The sequence below is a fragment of the Fundulus heteroclitus genome, chromosome 5 (genome assembly GCF_011125445.2).
Source record: "Fundulus heteroclitus isolate FHET01 chromosome 5, MU-UCD_Fhet_4.1, whole genome shotgun sequence".
Taxonomy (NCBI): Eukaryota; Metazoa; Chordata; class Actinopteri; order Cyprinodontiformes; family Fundulidae; genus Fundulus; species Fundulus heteroclitus.
Window position 1 is genome coordinate 23714266 of NC_046365.1, and position 21893 is coordinate 23736158.

The window sequence follows — 21893 nt, forward strand, 5'->3', positions numbered from 1 at the left end:
TTCAACACTCGTGTTTGCCGTAATGTTTTCAGTACACAATAGCTACGGTGGTGTTAAGCTCGTGTTGTCCCATCAAGAGCAGAGCACTGACAACAACAGAGACGCTCTTCCCCAAACCTCTTCCCACCCCCCCCCCGTTCACGACCAGTTCCACTGGTCTGCCGCTTTGTTCCCACGCTCTCTCGCTTCTTTCTTCTCACTTGTGCATTGTCCTGTGCCCCCAGGTTAGAGGTTCTCTCTCTGTTTCCTCCGACTAAAGCCTCGAAAAATAGGCGAACGAGAGGAAGAGGAGAGCGAGAGGAGGGTCGGGCCACGGAGGAGGGCCTGTCCATCTTCCTCCGTCGGCCTCGCTTCCTAACCGGTCTGAACTGGTTCTGTCATAGGTGAACCAGAGACGTGTCCTCTTTCGCCTCTGGACAAAAAAGAACCATGGTGGCATTCCGTCCGTAGTCAGCAGGTACCAGGCAGCCATGAGGCTCTGCGTGTAATTGTGTGTGTGTGTGTGTGTGTGTGTGTGTGTGTGTGTGTGTGTGTGTGTGTGTGTGTGTGTGTCTGTCTCCCAAGACCTTTGAGGCCTGGATCATTGCCAAGTTCATCTGTTAATGGACAGCTACGAGGAGAGCCTCCCCCATCCCCCCTTTTTCCCTCCTCCCTGTCTCTGCAGCAGCCGTGCCTCTTCACGACCCCCCCCCCTTAACCCCCCCAACCCCCATCCAGGCCCGTTCAGACACAGGCCTCCACTCTCCCTCTTCCTCCACTCCTTTTTCTTACCCTCTTTTTCCTTCCTCCTCCTTCTCCTCCCACTGCCCACCACTCTCTGTGGTTCTCCCATTCAAGATAAACAGAGTGCTTCAAGTTCAGGGGGACACCCTGGGACCCTTTAACAAAGCCATCTATCATGCTGTCTCCCCAAGACTCCTGTGGCCGTAGCGGGCTCTGCTGCTGCTGCTGCTGCTGATACCGCTGGAGCTTCAGCTCCTCTGTCAGCGTGTGAGAGTGTGAAAACCTGTAGGCTGGAACCCAGACCAGCCAAAAGGCCTGCTAACTCTGACTAGCTGCTGGATGATTTAAAGCTGCTTCCTTCGTTGTGATTATGAGCAATCTAAAACCAAATCAAAGGCAGAGTAAAGATACCGTCCCTATCAGAGAGACAAAAGGTGAAAATGGCAAGAAACAGCACAGATAGGTGAGACTCCACACCTAGGAGACAAACCCGGGCAGTTTCTTCTGGTCTTACTGCAAGAGGATTAACCAAACTGTGAACGTGTTATTACTATGGGAATATTAGAATGACAGTAAGATCCAAGCACAGCACATAAACTGGGTGGTGATAAAGAGAGGAAGGAGAAAATGGCATTCCCTTTTCACAAACTGCGATGTTTGGGACAGTAAGCATTGGAGCAGGAGATTTAACATTCATCTTCGTCAACACAAACACATTTTTTCTTTCGCACATTTGCTTGAACCAAGTGACAGTAGACAAAAGAGAAAACAAAAGTAAAATAATAATAAGGATTTCATGTTTGATGCCAGTGAGATAATTTTTTCTGTTTTAGCAGCCTCATTTCCACAACAGCAGAGCTGTCTGGATATGAAGTTCTGAGCTGGAACGTTCCCAGTTTGCTGTGTTTCCATACAGGCACGGCCTGTCATAGTCAGAAGTATGCAGTGTATATGGTCCAAATAGCTGCTGGTCACTTTGCGGCGTCACTATTTCATAGTACGGCTGCATCTATGATTATTTTAGTAATCAATGAATCTATTGATTATTTTTTGACTAGTCGATTAATCTAAAAAGATTAAAGACTCAGAAGATCCAAATACCTCAATAGACAAAAGTTCTGAATGCAAAGGAAAAAAACCTTTTCTTGTACATTTTAAAAGCATTGTAAATGGAGCATTGTGGTTTTAATAACTAAATTGCCATGTTTAGTAGGATATTCATTTATCGTTACAGAGTTTGAATCAGATAAAGCTAAAGTAGAGTTTTGGATAGAGCATATTTACGGATAAAGTAGGTCTTTCAACTTAAATGTAAAAGTATAGATGTTTTTTTTCTTCCAGTTTTGGCTTAATTACTGGTCTTAGTAAGCTGTTCCTTCATCAAATGGCATGTTTTAAAGTATGCATACTCCAGTTAATAATTATTACAAATAAATTAGTTGAAGATCAATTTAATAATCGATTTATCTCCATTAATCCGATTACCTGTTCCAGCCCGATTTCGTAGTATCTCCACTTTTGGTAACTTCATACCCAAATTTTTCAGGCTGCAAAATTAGAGTTGCAGGACGCTTTGTTCTACCCTTGCATCAACGTGTATCCATCTTAGGGATTTTTTGTAAAGGGTCAAATTAAGGCATACCAAGGTTTTAAAAAGTTATGGTTTAAAATCACATATAAATCGCATCATATTGTTCCTATCATTTAAAGTTCCTCAGTAGTACCATAGTAGTTCTAAAACATGGAAAGACCCTGTGCTGCCTGTCCCCCAAGCGTTGCTGCACACTGCCAGTAAGCTGGCAGAAAAAGGTCTACCATATATTTTTCTCACTAAAAGACAGACTTGGAGATTTTTAAACAAAAAGCTCCAAATTACAAGTGGCGTGTCTGTTAAACAGTCGACTCCAAACTCGACACCGGAGCAGAAAAGAAAATGATAAGATGCACGTATAACTTTATAGGTTTGTGTTTTCGTTTTTTGTGCAAATATTATTAAACTGTGATTTTCACACTGTGAATATCTCCGCTTAGCCTATGCTCATTTCCAAATAAATTCTTGAATTATTGCAAGAATAAGTATTTATAAGTTAAGATCCATGCAGAGGGACTCAGTAGAAAGCCCTGTCCACAGCGGACATCACAAACTCGGACTTCTGGGTTTACCCACTTTGATATTAAGGCATCTCTATCCGTCCTTCTCCCTCTTTCACTCCCTCTGTTACTTTTCCCTCCTTCTGTATCTGTCTGACAAACAGCCACGGCATCCGCCTCCGAGCTACTAAAAGAGAGGGGTGGGGGGGCTGCAGGTTTTAGAGCGCTAAATTATCCATTAGGTGTTATCAAGTTGTAGCAGGGCAATGCCATTCTGCTAGGAGTCATCAATTTTTCATGAGTCCAAGACACACCATGCACCGGGAAGCTCTACCAGAATCTCTCCACTCCCAGCACTTCGCCTGTCCTGCCCAGCGAACAGCACTGCACGCAAACTCGGATGTGTACACACGCATTTCAGCCAGACATCCCAGCATGCAGTCAACAAATACACACGCTGACATAAAGGCAGCTGGGTACATGCTCTTGCACTCAAGCTCTGCTGAAACAATCTGGACAGAGCTTGTTTAGGGAACTTCAAGTTTTACATTTATTGCGTCTTTTACTCCCTCGTCTCCTTCTCTTTTTTTTTTTTTTCCCCTCAGCATCTTGAGCCAGTCCTCGAAATTAGCACTCCCTACACTTTATTTCACTACCCATCACATCTTCCCTACTTGCACACTCTCCCTCCTTTCCCTCCTCCTGCTGTTTCTTGCCGTGGCCTGGCAGGCTGGCAGGGCAGACATGTTCAGAATGTGCTCCAGTAATGGGCTAATCAAAAATGCAAAACAATTGGCAATTACCGTGCGGGGCCCTAATGGTCATTAGAATTTACAACAAGGTAATGAACTGAGAGTCAGCTCAGTCCATGCATATTCATAAAGCAATCAAGCCTTTGAAGATTAAAGAAGCGCTTCAAATTTAAATGAGGACGCCAGTATGTTATCAGTGAGATTCAGCCTGCAAAAAGTAAAGAGTGCCTGGGACAGGAGTGTGCATTTATGACTGCATACGTGTGTATGTGTGGACAGAGGACCAGGGGTCAGTTTGGTATGGGGGTGGAAGCACGTGTGTGCGGGGCACGCATGCATCCGTGCATGTGCGATTACCGCAGGTTTGCATGACAGTCTTGTTTGCTGCAGCTTATGATCACGCATTTCTGTGCACAAGCATAAGCTCTGCCCCAAAAAAACATTTTGCATCCTAAAGTGTTTTTAATGGCTGAATTACGACTCGCTGAAAAATGAATGAAGGAAAGTCGTTAGCCTTCTAATCAACATTTAAAAGACGTGGGATTTGAATCGGAGATCAAATGCCGACTCGACTCGAACCATTAGGAGGCATCGCAGCTTCCGAACCCCTGGTGGAAAAAAAATCTTGCTACTGGTACCCATTTATATTTTACAAAAAACCCCATGCATGTTCCTTGTAAACAGCTCTGAGAGTTTCGATCAAAGAGACGGGGGCAGCCTGTCTCCATTTAGGCCAAATCTGACCACTCAATTGCATCTGTGGACTTGGGCTAACATGAATTCCTTATCACCACGCTTCTTGTGTGGCCTTAGCTTTATCGTAATAAGCGCGAGAAAGACAAAGCAAAAAGTCCAGTAGGACTGTGGCCTACAACACCGCAGTCACAACAGGAATAGGTTGAAATGGCACTCTTAAAGGGATAGTTCAAGATCTTTGAAGTAAGGCCGTTGTTGACGCTCTCTGAGTCAGAGCCTAAGGCTGAAGCAGATTTCTACCATCTTAAACAACTCCATTTCTCAAAAACAGCATACCCCTTCGGTAAATGCTACTTTTTGAGCCATCTTCTGGTCATGCAATGATCAGTTATTTTCAAAAAGGCTGATTATTATTTACCAAGAAAATAGAGGTAGGAGACAAGGCATCACAGATGTCTTCCTGTGTAAGACATACTGAGAACGAAAAATATAAAGCTTTTCCATTGAATAAACCTTGTTTTATCAGTGGGGATACATTTGTACCACTGATAAGGCTGTAGTTGTGGAGCATAGCTTCTTATGACTGTAGGGTTAGGGTTATGTGTGCTACCACATAAGAGTTCATGCTGCTTTGTTTTATTATTCTTGTCATTCTCTGCAAAAAAACATGTTGACATTCATACTAGTAATAAGCATTGAAATGCATCTTAAAGGTTTTTCAGAAATTTTTTGACAATTTAATCATCACTTAGATTTGTCACGAAATGAGCACTGGCCGCACTGATATAAAAGTAAGGCATGTAAAAAGCGAGGCGTTTTGGTGAACAAAACCTTTTTGATTTTTACACTTCTTTACTTTTACCCTTGGACATTTACTCGGATGGGAAACGCTTTACAAGTTCTGCCTTGATCACGTGTTTAACAAAGGCGCAAACCCACTGACCTTACTTAAAAGTTAGAGCTGCACATGCACCTCATTTAGATATGAGTCAATATTAATTGTATACATACCTGGGATTTAAACCCATATGTTTAGCACAAGGTAAATGGCCTAATCTAGTGTTTTAAGCTTAGACTTAAGAAGTAAAAGCTGTATATTTCCCAAAAACGTTAGCAAGTGCAGAAGGAATCCCAATATGCTTAAACCATAACTTAAAGGCCACTTCTTTGTTTCAGTATAGACTATATTTGTCAGCTGTGGTATTAAGCCAGTGGCTCTCAAATGTTTTCAGTTGCGCCCCATTTTGAAGAAGGAAAAAGGTTTAGCACCCCCGCCCCCACATCCCAACAAAATGGGTCAAAAATGTAAATTTTGTCATTTTCAGTTATAATGCATTAAAGCTGTTGGTCTACAGATTAACCAGAGCCCCTTTTAAAATTGATAACATATATATGGGGTAATTTATGACATATAACAATGGTTTCTAACAACTAGAATGTTTCAACATTGCCACACTTTTTAAACTATATAATATTAACAACAATATAAATGGCTTTTAGAATGGCTCGTACATGCAGTCAACTTTTAACTATATGGCAAAAATAATATCAAGCTATTAATATTAAATACAAACTTTAATTACAGTAAGTTTTGTACTTTTTAGGAGTTTATTAATAGTATGCATCATCCTACTGACTGCAGCTACAGACCAAATAGCAGGAGGTGCTGTTGTCACATTTAGCCTGTATTTTCTGGACAAAAAAAGGCAAGGCTTCAGACAGACAGATTGAGCTCTTATAAAATTTAATTTAAATGAACCTAAAACTTCAGCCAAGAGTAACTCTAATCCTACAAAACAAATTAATACATATTATTATGTATCATTACCAAGTGATTATCTCTTGTGCTTTTTTGCTTTCATTAGTGTTGCAATGTGTATTCTGTGTATTTGATGTATCTGTTTTATAGTTAGTTCTCTTTTTTGCTGTAAAGCATTTTGAATGAACCTGTGGATGAATGGTAACCTGACTCTTGGCAGATGGATGTAGTTCCGCCGAGCTCCACACAAACATCTGAGGATTGCTTCATTGGAGATGTATTTCAGAAAAAGGGGCCTTGTCAAAAACCCTTGCATATGATTGGATGAACCGCTTGTCCGTCATCTTTGCTGACATGCTACAAGCTCATAATTTCCACTAACAAAAGCCTTCAAAGCCGTTCTCTGGCTTTGAAGGCACAACACTGATGAAATAGCAGCATCAATGTTACCGCTTGCTTCCTCGCTGCAAGCCGCCGTTGTTGTCTGACGTATCTATTTCTCTGATACGTCACATCTATGAAAATCCCGCCCAGCAATCCTGATTGGCTCGTCCATTTTATGTGGTATCGAAATCCCCCCCAATGGCAGCGAGTCCAGATGGATGTGTGGAGCTCGGAGGATCTACATCCATCTGGCGAGAGTCAGGTTAGATGAATGGTGCTGTACAAAAAAAACTTGCCTTTTCTCGCCTTAACTGCTTCAAACATTTTACAAAACCTCACCTCAAACGTACTGAACTGTTCTTTTTAGAAACAACAGTACATGGTCACAGAGTATGAAATTAAGCAAATCTCATCTAGTTCCTTTACCTACTCGAGGACTTACACACTGATGGGAATTTTTTTTCTTTTAAAAATAAAAGAAGTAAAAGCCGGGTCTCCTTACAAGCTCTTCCTCTTCCCACCTCAAACTAATCCGCCTTCCTGAAATATCTCATCTGTCCTTCTTGCTCTGATCAGTCCCTTCTTGAGCTACAGCTGCATCAAAGCCACTTTTTCCTTCTCTGTTTCTGTTCTGTCTAAAAATAAAGTCATTAACCTGCAGGTGGTGAAACCAGGGTGGAAGGGAAGGGCCGGCATGACAAGCCCTGACGCTGTCAGATGACCCCGTGACCCGAGGATGTGACTGCCTGCCACGCTATTGACAGGACAGCGGCAGGACGCGCTCATTTCTGAGGATGCTTTTTTTTTTTCATCTTATGTGACGCGGCCGCGGACAAACAAGGTTGTTTCTCTCGTGCATGTTGGTCCGACAGTAGGTAAAAGGGACAGAGGAAGAGAGAGAGAGAGACAGACAGACAACATAGGTGTGTTCCAACTCGCTCTGCGGCCAAGTCTGCGAGAGTGAGAATGAGCTCTAGAGTAGAAGTTGGAAGCCTTTAAGAGGTGCAGACACGCTAATGTAGCCAAAACTTTCAGTTTCCAGTTCCCTGAGGCAAACCAGTGGAGCACTGCGGGATGCAAGGGGAGTGGGGGGGAGGGGGAGGGGAGGGGAGGGTCAGGAACAGAGGGGGCTAAAATAAGGATCATATGTTTCTGACACATCTCATCAACTCACAACACATCAGGGGGGGCCTGTCCCGCAACACGTTTGTTCTAGACAAAACACAGGTTCACAGACGGGAGTTCCACAGATGCCGCGTGTATGTGTGTGTGGGTGTGCGTGATTAACTTCCTAAAATGAGTGCACAATGTGTTCGTCGACCGCATTTGTGTCTGTGAGCGGACTTGCGTGAGCCTCCTTTTGTGCGCAGTGTGCTCGTATCCGCGCGACTCTGTGTTTGTGTGTGCATACTTCAACTAGCCTCCACCTGAATGGCCCGAGGCTGTGGTGCTGGGGTTGTTAGAAGACAAACAGAGACATAGGAAGCCGGAGCCAGGAGCCCCCGCCCCAGAGGACAGCACACGCACATACGGACACACACACACACACACACACTGGAGCACATACCTACCCTCCTGCTGTTGTCCACAAACACACACACACACACACACACACAAACACGCACGCATACGGACCACAACACTCATGTGGGTACCCCTCAGTGTACGCTTTCCCTCGCGGACCTGCAAAACAGATATACCTACTCTGACTCGCACACACATGTTTAAGCCTAGCCAGTGTTTCGAGCCCATTGCTGTGTGCCAAGTCTGGCCTGGCATGGTCCACGGAGAGGTGTCCTCAGGCGAGGCTTGCCAAGTCAAAGACTCTTTCATGTTCAGCCTGCACGCCCAGGGTAGTAAAGCTTTAACAAACAGAACCACGCACATGCTTTCTTTCCCCCCCCCCCCCCTGCCTCTAACACACACCAACAAAAAGCCATAAACCGTTTAAGTGGTCAAAAACCCACACTCGTACACACGCGTGCATTAACACCACATCCGCACTCAATATGTAAACATCTTCGGCTTTTTAAATGCAGTCGGAGGCACTAACATTTAATCCGACAACAAAGGCCGACAAATCTCCTCCGACAACGTTTGTGGGGTGCTTGGAGCTCGGCTTCGGAATACAAAAATGTCCTTTATGAAAAATTCATCCGCAAAAAAAAAAAAAAAACATTCCCGTTCACCTCCATTAAAACTTAGGCGGGCCAAAAATAGGACTGATCTTATCAGAGCCCAAAGCGACTGTACGATCAAATTAGAGTCAGTTCTCGCAGACAAAGGAGCGCTTATGCTCAAAATATTAGCCGGTGTCCAATAATTACAGCGGCGTGCATCTGTGCCTTTTCAGTATCAATTAAAGTGATCACCGAAACAAAGGCGCAGCACGTTAACTTGCACGATAGCCCGCCTTATGCCTCTGCACACATACATTGCACAAGACATCACAGCCAGGGAGCCCCTCCGGCCCACCCCTGGCTCCCACACGCTCTCTCGTGAAAACGCACCGCTCACCCCCCCACAGGTTCTGCCTGAGCGATACCCCGTGTAGATGCATGTGGCCAGGGAAGAGGAGGTGGAGAAAAGTGGCAAAGTGCCAGCACGGAGCCTCCTGAATACTTTTGTGTCCAACTACACACAGCCCGGAAAAAACAAGAAGCAATCGAGCTAAGAAATATTGCTCCGTTGTTACGGTGTTTTCCTCCTCATTGAGAAGAGGAGGGAAAAAAAGGAGGGGGGGTGGGGTGGCGGTTGGCTTGCCATAATTGACTCAGTATTGATTCGGACACCAGGTTACAATGGAGGCAACGCACTGGAAGGAGTCAAAGTGTGAGATTTCGGTCGCTTGGCACAGCTACAGTGGCCTCATTAACACATGTGGCTACACTGGTGAGAATGTAAAAAGGTGCTAATGCTGTGAGGGATAAGTAGGAGAGTCAGAATGATGTGAAAATGTAAGCAGAAAAATGGGGTGGCGTCTCTAATATAATCTAACAAAGACAAATGGGTTGTAGAGATGCTAATTACAGAATGTGGGACATTAGCAGCTTATACGTTGAAGTGTGACTGTGTAGCTTCGAGCCGGTAAAAAAAAAAAAAAAAGGCATCTTGCTCCAGTTACTCAGCATGGAAAGATGAAGGAGGTTTTGTTTCAATCTTGCTATATTAAATTGCCGAGGTATTCCTCTTCAAAAGGACAAACTGTGTTGCTGCTGCTGGCGTCTAGCTTAGTCTGGTTAAGCAAATGTAAGGAGTAATTATGTCCTGGAGATGAAACTGTGTGCTTTAAGCTTGAAACCTTAAGGTGCTTAAGCGTGAAACTCTTATTTTGAAGCAAGAAAGGCAGAAGATCTCGATATGCCTTGAGAGTTGACTAACAAAGACTTCTTATTGAGCTGCTCAACTAAACTGGGTGATAACAGCCTAGAGGAACGCTCCACCACCTTTAAATTGTTAATCTGGCAAAATCTGGGTACTGACTGTTAGCCGCTGATGACTCTAAGGTTAATATCTGCTTCAGGGCCCACGGCAACACCCAGGGCTGGCTGAGAAGAGTAAAAACGAAGTCTCCAATAACGCCAGAAAATGCTGCTACACTTGTTGCTGTTGGCTTTTTGTTTTGCTTTTTAAAAGAGTTGCTGGAAGGGTTTTAAAGAGCTGCAAAACACAGTGACAAAGTCACAGGACTGACGACATTGGCGGTCACCGCTTGAGCGAACTGTGAGGGACTTGGAACGGCCGCGGTTAAGTTTGAAAAGTGGAAATGTTACATTTGAAGTTCTCGGTAACTATTAAAACTTGTTCCTGTTTTTGCACCCTCAAGCAAATCCCTGCAGGTCTTGTGATGTACATACAGGCCCCCGAAATGAAAAAAATCGCTTAAACTATGACCACTGTGACTGACTATGAGTAGCTTTATGCTCCACACTCTCATCGCTGAATCTTTCTGTGGCATCGGATTTTAAACCTAGGCATACCTTTGTTTCCCCTAGACTGGATAACCCTGATTACTGATTCTTTTAAGAAAGTGTTTAAAATTTTATAACACGCAAATTCTTAACTTTCACAAAAATAAAGCAAAACTTGTGACTTATTTCTGGGGGAAAATCAAATTCACGGCACTGGTAACGATCATGTTTGGTTTTAAGGTCATTTAACCCTTATGCCTCTTTAATAACAATTGGAACCTGGTTGCTTTCGCTCTACACTGGCGCATCACGGGTTGAAAAACCGTCATCTGCTTTCTCTCTGGGCCATCCATAATCTGTAGACAAGCTTCGATGTCTCTATGCATATCTTAAATTGTTTATCATGCAAATGACGGCACGCAGGCTGCTTTGCCCTCTGCTAACGGCCCGCAGTTCTAGACAGCAGACCCCAGCCCCAGCTGCAGTCAGGAGACTCCCAGACGGCCTCAGCTGTCCCCTAGACAGACCGAAAGGCACAGCTCGTCTCCGGCTCAGGGTCTATTGCAGAATGAGCCCCCTTATTCTGACCCCCCACCCCCCCCTCCCTCCCTCCAATATCCCCCGCCGTCAAGTTCAGTCGTCCCCTGGGTGTCAGCACCCTCTGAGTCTAGCAGCCTCCTTTCCCAGCCTAAACCGAGCGCCTCGCTTTTATAAACTGCTGTCCATATGGAAATCTATCTGTGTCAAATGACAGGTCAGGAGGAGGGTGAGGAGCAAAAGGGGCCACTTTCAAGTGCAGGGCTGCAACATATTATGCACTCCCCTGGAATGGAGTGAGAATGAAGCAAGTGTAGGGACAGTATGTTTTGAGATGCCTCAGCTCGGTGTCAGACTCTAACTGAGAAGGGTGAAGGAACATGGCAGCAAGCATATGGAGCGCGAGGTGGCTCACTGGCAGCGCCAGTCTGCATCCATCAATCCTGGATTGCAGAAAACAGAGGTGGTGGTGGTGGTAATGGTGGTTGTGGCACACATGCTGCATTTTATGCTTGACCCAAAAAAAATGTCCTGCAGGTTTACTTATTTGCTGATCTGCTTTTCTTTTTTTTTTACCTGAAATGTAGCAAAATAGAGATGAGAAGCTGATACAGTTCTACACCTCCAAACGTGCACTGTGTTGCTGATTCACTCAAGTAAATCCCGACTGTTTCTCAGAGTCGGCCCAGGGCAGAAGCCTGCGAAGGACGGGGGACCCCAAAAGCCCCAAAAACTGTCAAACAAATCAGTTTTACGAATGCTTTTTCTTTTCTTTTTTACATGAGCAAGATATTAGTGGTAAACATGCAAAAATGGAACTTGAAATACTTTATATTCAAAATGTATATATCAATGCAGTGAAACTGTAAATAGATATTTATTTATTTTTTGGATTAAAATATTTGTATTATTGTTTTAGGAGTAGCCAAGCTGTTTTTATGCTCTAATTGTCCTCATGGAAGCAATCACTTAAATGTAAAAGGCAAGGGTTTGGTCAAGATTCTTGATTCATTGTAATAACCATGTGTAAAAATACCACAGTAAAAGCTCTAACAAAAAAGATTAAATGATTTATTTAAAATACAGAAGTAACACATATTCCTGCTGGTGCTAAAATAAACATACTGATTCCTACAGTTATAGTAGTGTTCACTATAAAACTGAATCATTTTCATTTTACTTCTGATCAACTTGTTCTAACATCTCTAATAAATACAAGGTCATTATAGGATCAGTTTTCACGGGTCTATCATACCTTTTGCGGTTCTGCTCTTTACATTATAGCACTGAAAGTATAACAAGCTCGTATTAACTGCTTTATTAGTAGGGCTATCTGTTAAGCGGTCTGAAGTCGGATGCTTATCACACCCGCCAATCATAGCTCCCCAGCCTTAATAAGAGTGATGGATGGCTATTTAGCTTTCACATCCTTACCTGACTTTTGCTTTACTTTTCCTCTCATACTATGCAGAAAACTCCAATTACAGTGTCTTAGATCTCAATAGAAGGCCAAAAATACTTTTTTTAATCCTTGGTATACCTTGAAAAGGGTAACAGGCCAGTGCCTACTTGATATTAGGAAAAGAACATTTTAGTTTATTTTATTTCTTTATCAGGGTCTGCGCATCATCAAATCAGTTGGTCGCAGAGTGAAAACAATGTCAGCAACAACATATCGGATGGATGGCATTACTTTGTTGCTGTAAAATCTGATAATGATTTTGTCACCAGCATAATGAAGAAATAATACGCACAAAATAGCTGAGGGGTTCCATGCGATCTCGGACCGGCTCTGCTGTTGCTGAAAATCCAAATAACTCCCATAAATAAAGCTCTGTTCACAATGCCAGTGACCTTATGATATCATGTGAACTCCACTGCATGAAGATCTAAATGAGCAAAGAAATGCGTGTTTGAACAGCTGACAAAGCCAAAAGGCATGTCAGATGTGTGTGTGTGTGAGGGTGTGAGTGTGTGTACACACAGATGTTTAACAAACTGTAAACGGACGAACAGTGGTCATTCTGTGTCACAGAGGTGGGGGGTGGTGGTGGGGTGGAATCTAACAGACAGAAATAAGAGTAGCTCTCTACAGAAGGCCATCTGCAAGTCCACGTTTCTGCCGAGCGCTGCACAGGAGAGCAAAGCGACCCTCTCCGTGTTCAGTCTTCGCTGGCGTCAAATTAAATGACAGCCGCCCAGACAATCGGCACAATCTGGCACGCGCGATCGGCCCCTCGTTGAAGGCAAGGAACAAACGTTTTGAATGTGCCGGACGAAATCAAAGCCCGCTGTGTAAGAAAAAACCCTGCCATGAGGGACGCATGCTTGTTTGCACAGCAACTCGTGTTTTTCACTGCAGCCTCATTTAGCCCCCGTGGACACCCGGCAAACCAACTAGCCGGCTTAAGAAGTCCTTAATTACTTCAAATCAAGAAAAAACACTGACAATTAGTGGCGGTAGAGTTCCTCAAATAAACACTTCTTCGCTGACAGATAATTACATTCTTCCCCATCGCTTTTTAATTTTAGAACCTCTGCAGGCGCATATTTGAGGGTAAAAGAGATACTGTATGACAGTGTAATAAGCCAGTAAGGGAGAGAGATACATGGCTGAGCACCACATGAGAGAGAGAGAGAGAGAGACTGTCCCCAGGATCTGAACACATCTGTGATGCAGGACAAACCAACAGAAACGCATCTCTTCTTTCAGTCTAAGCCCTCCCTCTCTTTGGATTTGTCTCTTTGTCTGCCTACATCTGTGTCTTTTTCATCATCTCCAAATGTTTCCTTCATTTTCAGGATGCCTGGTCTTCGTTTAGCCTCATGACACAGACTTTGCAGCTCCTAAATGTAGCAGCAGATACGCTCCTCCTTGTTTATGTCGACCGCCTTACGCCCCGATTACAAGAAGCAAAACCGAGCAAAACTCAGGCAGCGTTTGTTTTCCCCTGAAACGGACTCTGTGTAAACCCTAGAAGGTGTGTAATCTTTTCCAGGCACCCGTCTCACGCTCCCGGTGTGTTTACCTGTGACATTCTCCTGCTTGGGGATTATTCCTTGCAAGGGCGCAGATAAACAATCCTCGTCCAGGGGTGACACCTGTACGGCCACCTCCACCGGGTGGCGCGCCCTCTGCGGGTGCTGCTGTTGGCTTCGGGAGTGAGACGAGGACGTGGAGAGGGGCGAGGCGAGCGGCGAGGACGGCGGCCTGTCCAGAGGCTTGTCTGAGCAGAGGCTGCCGTGGCACTGCCTCCGTTTGTGCTCGATGAACAGCAGGATGTCGGCCAGGGGGAAGCGGGTGTGGCACTGGCCGCAGGTGAGCAGGTCCGGGTCCCCTTTGAGGGGCTCGTCCTGAGCCACACCCAGCCTGGGGGAGTCCTGAGAGTCTTCTTCGGCTAAAACCCCTGAGGGTGGCTCAGCTGGATAAGCAGACAAAACATGGGATGTTGATAACAGGAAGCAGCAAGGTTACAGGTACAGTGCAGCATTCATCATTCTTAATAAAATAATATTAGGATATTATGTGCTGGAAAAAAACATAAAAATTGCACATTCGTAAATGGGAGGAAAATAAAACATGGTTTTCAAACATTAGTCACAAATAAATATCTGAAACGTGCAGAGCAGGAAATTCCACAATCCCCCCTTTCAGCCTGATAGCCCTAAATAAAATCTAGAGCACCCAATTACCCCCTGAATGTCCTAATTTGTAAGTAAACTCCACCTGTGTGTGGTTTAATCCAGCTTTCCCATGAAGGCCTCCGGGGTTTGTTAGAAAACATTAATGAACAGACAGCATCATGAAGGCCAAGCAACACAGCAGACAGGTCAGGAAGAAAGAACTGTGCGACAAAAAAAAGGAACATCTATGGGATAAGCCTGGAATTATACCGAAAGGTGGCCATTCGCCTAAACTGACAGGGTGTGCAGGGAGAACACTAACAAAGAGGTAAGAGGCCCATGTTAACTTTGGAGGAGCTGCAGAGTTTCACCGCTCAGGTCGAATGATCTGTTTCTAGGTCAGCTATTTGTCATGCGCTCTGTGAGTCTACCCTCTAAGGAAGGGCGGCGTCTCTTTAAAAGCCTTTGCTGAAAGAAAGCCATAAGAAGTACTGTTTGCTTTATCCAGAAGCAATTTGTGGGGTCCAAACAAACGTGTCGAAGAAGGTGATGCACTCGGATGAGACCAAAAAAGAACTTTTTGACCTGCATGTGAAATGTTATGTTTGACATAAAAAAACCTGCCACCCAGAACACTATACAGACCGTGAAACATGGCGGTGGCGATATAATACAATGTATTGTTTTTTGTTTGTTTTTTTTTTTTTTTTTTTGCCGTTGACATGATGACAAGATGGATGGAGGTTAAATACTGGACAATCCCAAGGAAGGAAAATTATCCTAAACATTCAGCTAGAACTGCTATGGAAAGGTTTAGATCAAACCCTTTTCAAGTGTTAGACTGGCGCCGGTCAAAGTCCAGTTGGGTATCTGGGTTCAAGACTTGAATCTCAAGATTACAGAGCTTGAACTTTTGCAAAAGGACAACAATTTTAGTCTCCAGAGGTGTCAAGCATATTTGCGGCTGTAGTCATACTGCTACATACTATTGACTCAAAATGCATCGCAAACTTTTCTGATCCTTATTTGTAAAAGCGTTTTAAAACCGCGGACCATTATTTTTTTTATCCCCCTCACAGTTATGCTTTACTATGTGTTGGTCACACAAGATCCAAAAATATTTTGTGGTTTGCAGACATTACGCAGCAAAATGTGAGGAAGCGCTCAGGGGTGTGAATACTTTTGCAAAGCGCTTTTAATGTGTGACCACAGTGAATTACTGTGTCCCATACAGCCACGGTTCACTCTTAAAGACGTCTGAACGAATACGGTCAGGATTTAAAGTGTAAATGTGACATCTTTTTAAGGAAATGGCAAAAGAGACGAGATAAGAACAGAGCAAATGCAGCCTGCTTCGATAAGGACTGACACGTTCAGCTTGCTGGCAGCAGTCAAACGATTAAGTTGCTTGACCCTCTTTATTGTGCTGCCAATCTTGCTTTTTTAATGAACCTAACACCTCTGAGAATCAAAAAATAGATTCTAATTTGAGTTCAAAATGATTGGACCCCATTTCGTTAAAAGTGCTGGGATCTTGTGAACCAAGGTTAGACATTGAGGGGTTGGATGTGGAGTAGGTCCCTGAAGTACTGACAGAGAGAGAGAGAGAGAGAGAGAGACAGGAGAGAGAGAGAGAGAGAGAGAGGGAGAAAGAGAGAGAGAGAGAGCGAGCATTTAAAAAGAAGTATTCTAGCCACATGGTAAACGACATCAGGCGCCCCGACTGGGATGTTGAGATAAGATGTGATGAATTCTTGCCGCCGCTTCAACCTCTAATTCTGCGTCGGGTCAGATGAGAAGGTGGTGAGGGACTATATGCAAGATAGGCCCCGTCAGTTGTACGTTGGACTGCATTAAAGATGAAGGAATGCTGCTCCCCCTATTTTACTGAGGCTTATCTAAACCGGTTTGTGCTACGGGCGCAGGCGAAGATGTGTGAGGCTGGGTTAGATGGAAACATTTCTCTTTCTTCCAAACTCAATAATCTCATTCTGATGCCAAGCAAGAGTGATGTGAATGAAAACCTTTTTTTTTTCTTTCCAGACGTCTCTCGCTGTGCCAGAATTTAAAGTAGTTTAGGCCAACGTGTCCCACTGGGCCCACTTGCTGAAGTTCCTCTGTTTGATTATCAGGGAAATCATTTAGCGTTTTTTTTTTTTTTTTTTTTTTTTTTTTACTTTGCCATTTTAGGCCAACCTGACTCCCTGAGACAACAGTCGATCAATACCTTCATCCAATTCCTCTCCTGAAAAATGCCAAAGGGGGTGGTCCCCCCCCCCCTCCCATTTTCAAACGAGCTCACCAGAAACAGGCATGTTTTAATCAGTATTTCTGCCTGCTATATCAGAAACAGGTAACTATTAGCTTCCTGATCGCTCACAATAAATATATATATATATATATATATATATATATATATATATATATATATATATATATATATATATATATATATATATATATATATATATATGATAGGTAACACACGGATAAAACAGATCAAGTTCATGTTTGTAAGGTGCACCCCGCCCCCCAACTACCACCAGTACCCCGGTATGGGAGTATAATCACAGTGCGCCCCCAACTGGCTACACCCTTCTTCCAAATGACTGCCCACCGTGGAACACGGTAAGCAGGTCAGGTCATAATTGATTTGGATCGAAAGTTGCAGAGGCATGGACGTCCACAGCGGCCCTAATTAAGGCGAAACGAAATCTAAGCGCACCTGATCGCCGCCACCAACTTGGACTTCGTTATTACAGCGGCACCCAGCGTGTTGCGTGTTTGTGTGTGGATGGAAGCCACGCGATGATACGTGAGGAGTGCGTTGATTAGACGTTGTTTGGCTTCCTGCTGCCATTCATAACTATAAGAAATATTTCCCTGCGTAAATGAATCTGTTGCAGCGCGTAAAAGCTGATCCGCGCTCCGCATCGATACACGGCGTGCGTAAAAAAGGCATTTCTCCGACGAACCTGTGCCCCGCTGACATGTTTCTGTGCACGCTGGTGTTGATCGCGCTATGTAGCCGTATATTCGTAGAGTAAACGGTGAATAACACCATTTGTTGAGAGGAAAGCGGCGTTCTTTCTTCTTACGTACGGCACAGCCTGTTCCACCCCCACGCTGTTCACATGTGGGCATGTAAACACTATACTGTACTTCCTTGTGTCCAAACGGGCGCAAACAGCTATCTGTGTGGTATTGCAGACAGAAAACCCCCCGAATTCCAGGCTGTAAGAGTTGGGTGGCATTGGAAGCTTCACGCTGAAAGTTGTGAGTGCATGTCCGCAACTGTGAAGCACCTTCACATGCAGGCAAAGGTCTCTGGCCATAAAGCGCATGCATGCCCTTTAATGGCGAAAGGAACCTTCATGACTACGTTATGCAACTAACTCCGCTTGGAGGTTCCTGTCAGAACTTTTCACCCAGGACAGGAGACCCCACGTTTATTCGGGAGACAACATGTGTGGGTTTTTGCAAACCCCTGCATATATCAGAAATGATCCAGGGAAGTCGCACTTAACCAAAACACCAGAACAAAAGTGGACCACCGGAAGGGCTAGAATAAAAACCAAGGGGCGAATTAGTCCAACTTACGCGAAAACTCCCGTTTGCTCAAGTGCAGGGGTTTGCCTTGCTTGCGGCGAGACATGGTCGGGTTCGGCGAGGGCTTTTCAGCTGAGTTCACATTGGGAAATCCGTTCCTACGAGGTACACTCCAAATAAAAAAATCTTCATTGATGCGTCTGTCATCCGGGTGTAGGGAGAAGAGGGACAACAACAAAAAAAAGCAGAAGCGGAGCCGCGGATCAGACGGGAGAGGGATGCGTTAACGCGCGACGGGCTGTGTGGAGCTCTTCATGACTTTTCCCCCAAAGAGGGAGAGAGGCAGAGTGATGGGGGTATACGGCGAAGCCCCCCCTGAGCTGCAAGTTCAAGTGCGGACGTGACGTTCCTGCGAACTTGAACGTCAGGCGGTGAACGGACAGAGACGTAGAGAATATGGGCTGGGCGAAGCAGGCCAGTGGGAGGGAGGGGGCAAGCCTTGATAAAAACCAATGGACACTCATTATGGACTACCTATGGAAAGGAGAGAGAGAGAGAGAGAGAGAGAGAGAGAGAGAGAGAGAGAGAGAGAGAGCGAGAGAGAGAGAGAGAGAGAGAGAGAGAGACCCTGTACATACCACTGGACGAAGGGGATCAAGGGGGCTGGGCTATGGGAGAAGGGGAGGACGCGCCACAGAGCGCACGGAGCTGGGAGAATGCGCAGCGCGGCGTGGATGTAGCGGAGGACAAACTGCTATTAGGCTCATGTGAATATGCATCGTGTATGTAAATTACAGAGTAGAGCACATGATAACGGGAGAGCAAAACACTAACTTATTTAACAATGAAAGCAAGCCTGTATCATTTCTGTTGAGTTATTTGGATTTTTTTGTTTTTTGTTTTGTAAGACACTGAAATGTGGAAAGGGAGCATCATAATGTTCGAAATGCTGTAAAAAATGATATCAAGTTAATAAAAAGCGAAACACAGAGTGTAAATTACTATTAAACTAATATTATTATCTATTTTGTCTGTGGTTCCTGTCCCACTGTTTCCTGCAGTGAGAATTAAGCTTCCTCATGTGTGGTCAATCAAGTCTAAAAAAAAAATACACATATTTAGATGCCAAAACAGTCATTGTGCTTGTTTTATTTATCTTTAATTTTGTGAAATTGCTTGTTGGATTTTATTTTTATTCACAGCCTTATTTTAACCCAAACGCATTCAGACTCCACTGTTTGCAATTTAATGCCATTAAACTCACATCACATGCAAGAAACATAGACCATTATCCATTATGGTCTATGTTTCTTGCCTGTGATGTGAGTTTCTTTCTTTTTTTTTTTTTTTTTTTTTTTTTTTTTTTTGGTATTTTAAATATTTTAAAGACGATTGAATGTTTTGATATTTTAAGAACTAGGCACAAACAAATAATATAAATATGCATTTATTGTCACTCCAATCCCCCCAAATACAATAATATTAGATCCGCAGCTCGTTGGATGGGTAAGACAAAGCAAAGGTATCAAGCAACAGGGGAAAGTAGGTGACTGAGTATAGAACTGCTTTTAGAGGAAATAAGTGACTGTGTATAAATACTGTAGAAATACTGTACATTCTGTATAGTATAACAAGGTTATTAACACCAATACAAATATGAATACAGATGAGTTATGACAACAGAAATCTAACTATATAATATAGTAACTATATTACTATATTATAACTATATCTTTATCCCAATACTATAGAGTAAAACATCCAACAGGTTTGTTTGATATCACCTGTCTTTGCGTTGTGGGTTTATATGTTCAAATATGGTTAAGGGATTATTTTAAGACAAGATATTTAATTTAAAAAACGTTCATGCCTGACAGGCCACCATAAATGTCGTAATAATTACTTTGTGATGGAGCTTTAAAGCATTTATCCAGCTAAAACAATAAATGTCATTGAATAAAGAAAGCAGATAAAGTGTGGCATGGTTGGTTAAAACTTCTCGTTTAATAATTAAACGAATGCTGACAGCCTTATATTAACTGTTTCAAAGCGAACATGACTGCTGTTTCATTGTAGTAACTAGTATACCACAGCCTTCCATTGTTTCTCTAAGGCGTCCAATAATGAGTAGTGGGAAACAATCACAAAATAGAACAAACTGATCCAAGAAAATACGTGGAATAACAAAAATATCCGCTCCTAATTGTAGTCCTTCTGCTTTGCTTCAACCTGACCTGGATGGTGATTTATTATACCTTGGTCATGTCTTTACTTTGCTTATGGCTGGGATAAGTCAGAGCTCACAGCTAAGTTTTAGGGCGCATCCGCTCCACAGCTCAATACCGTGGCGCCATCTAGCGTCTTGCGTCAGAATTACGTTAAATTATACGACAGGTTGACATTTGGAGTTTACTACTGTATTTTACCTTTGACAGCACATGATCTGTGTGACCAACCGACGATTCGTGTGTTTAATTCCCCTTTGCATTTCTAAAAAAAAAAAAAAAAAAAAAAAAGCTTCCCTAGAATAAAAAAAACAATCAAAACAAATCTCATCAACGTTAAATGTATAATATGATTTCTGAACAGGATGTTCGTGCACATTGTGTTTAGGTTCACTGGGTCTCTTCTAGAGCCCTAAATGAGACTTTGTGATATGGCAGACTAGCTGTAGCTTAGAGTGATATGTTGAACAGTTTTACTCAAATGCGTTCATGAAAATGTTCAATTAGAAGAACTCAATTCAATTCCCGAATATCCCAAAGGGAGACAATAAATGAGTTTGTTATGTTATCTTACCTTGTCTTATCAAAACACTTTGCACAGCAAATAAATCCATAACTTTACATTTTGTAACCAATTACTTTAATTTTAGGCCTAAATAAATCACTATTCGTGTGGATTCAAGGTAGATTGGGACATCAGGACAATTTGCAACAAGATAGGTAAAAAGCATTGCATTAAGAATTAAATAGCAAAGCCAAGGTTGCTAATAAATCAACACATTTTCACTCCCTACTTGTCATATATTGACGTTTGGTCAGGTTCAGGATATGATGAATAGAATGTGTTACATAAATTGACAATGCCAGACATATGGCATGACCTATGTAACAACAGACCAAGGGATCATCACCAAATGTAAAGTTGATTGCTAATATCCAAAGGTAAGATAAATGATTTATGCTTCAAGGTGAGTTTTAGAAACGATGTGCTGTAGACAGCATGTATACCAAACTGTGTTCACCAGAGGAATACATGCATTCTTAGTGTAACAGGGTTCTTCTACATGGTGAATCGATGGACGCAAGAGTAACCACTGTGTGTGAGTGTTGTCTAATATTTCCATTCTTCTAAATATTGTTTTAGAGAATTTGAAAGTAACTAAATAAAATGGCATCAGAGAATGCCAGAGCAGAAGAAAGTCCAAGGAAGGACAGTGTAAATGGCACTATGGAATAATACAGAAACATAAAAAACAAATTTCACATATAAGGCATGGTGTATTACCAAACTCAACCTTAAAACTCAACCTTAAAAGATGCTTCAAAGATGGTTAATAAATATCATACACATTTTTTTAAAATAAAAAGTGCATTGATATTGGAAAAAAATAAAACCAAAAGAAAGGAAATAAAAAATAATTTGAATTGATACCAAAACTGCACTCAAAAGTTAAATATATATATATATATATATATATATATATATATATATATATATATATATATATATATATATATATATATATATATATATATAGATAGATAGATAGATAGATAGAGAGAGAGAGAGAGAGAGAGAGAGAGCGAGAGAGATTGGTGCTTCTGATTTCACTGTATTAACTATTGAGTGATGGAGCCCTCA

General features: G+C 42.9%; 1 protein-coding gene across 1 annotated transcript in view; it reads right to left on the reverse strand.

The window, feature by feature from the left end:
• Nucleotides 1-18548, reverse strand: part of bcl11ab (BAF chromatin remodeling complex subunit BCL11A b) — a 48236-nt gene extending 29688 nt beyond the window's left edge. Inside the window, exons 1-2 of the mRNA XM_012870208.3 lie at nt 18078-18548; nt 13883-14275 (exon numbers count right to left, since the gene is read on the reverse strand). Coding sequence (XP_012725662.2) covers nt 13883-14275; nt 18078-18132 — 448 coding nt within the window. The 5' untranslated portion in view covers nt 18133-18548. The remainder of the gene's footprint in view (nt 1-13882; nt 14276-18077) is intronic.
• Nucleotides 18549-21893: the final 3345 nt, after the last annotated feature.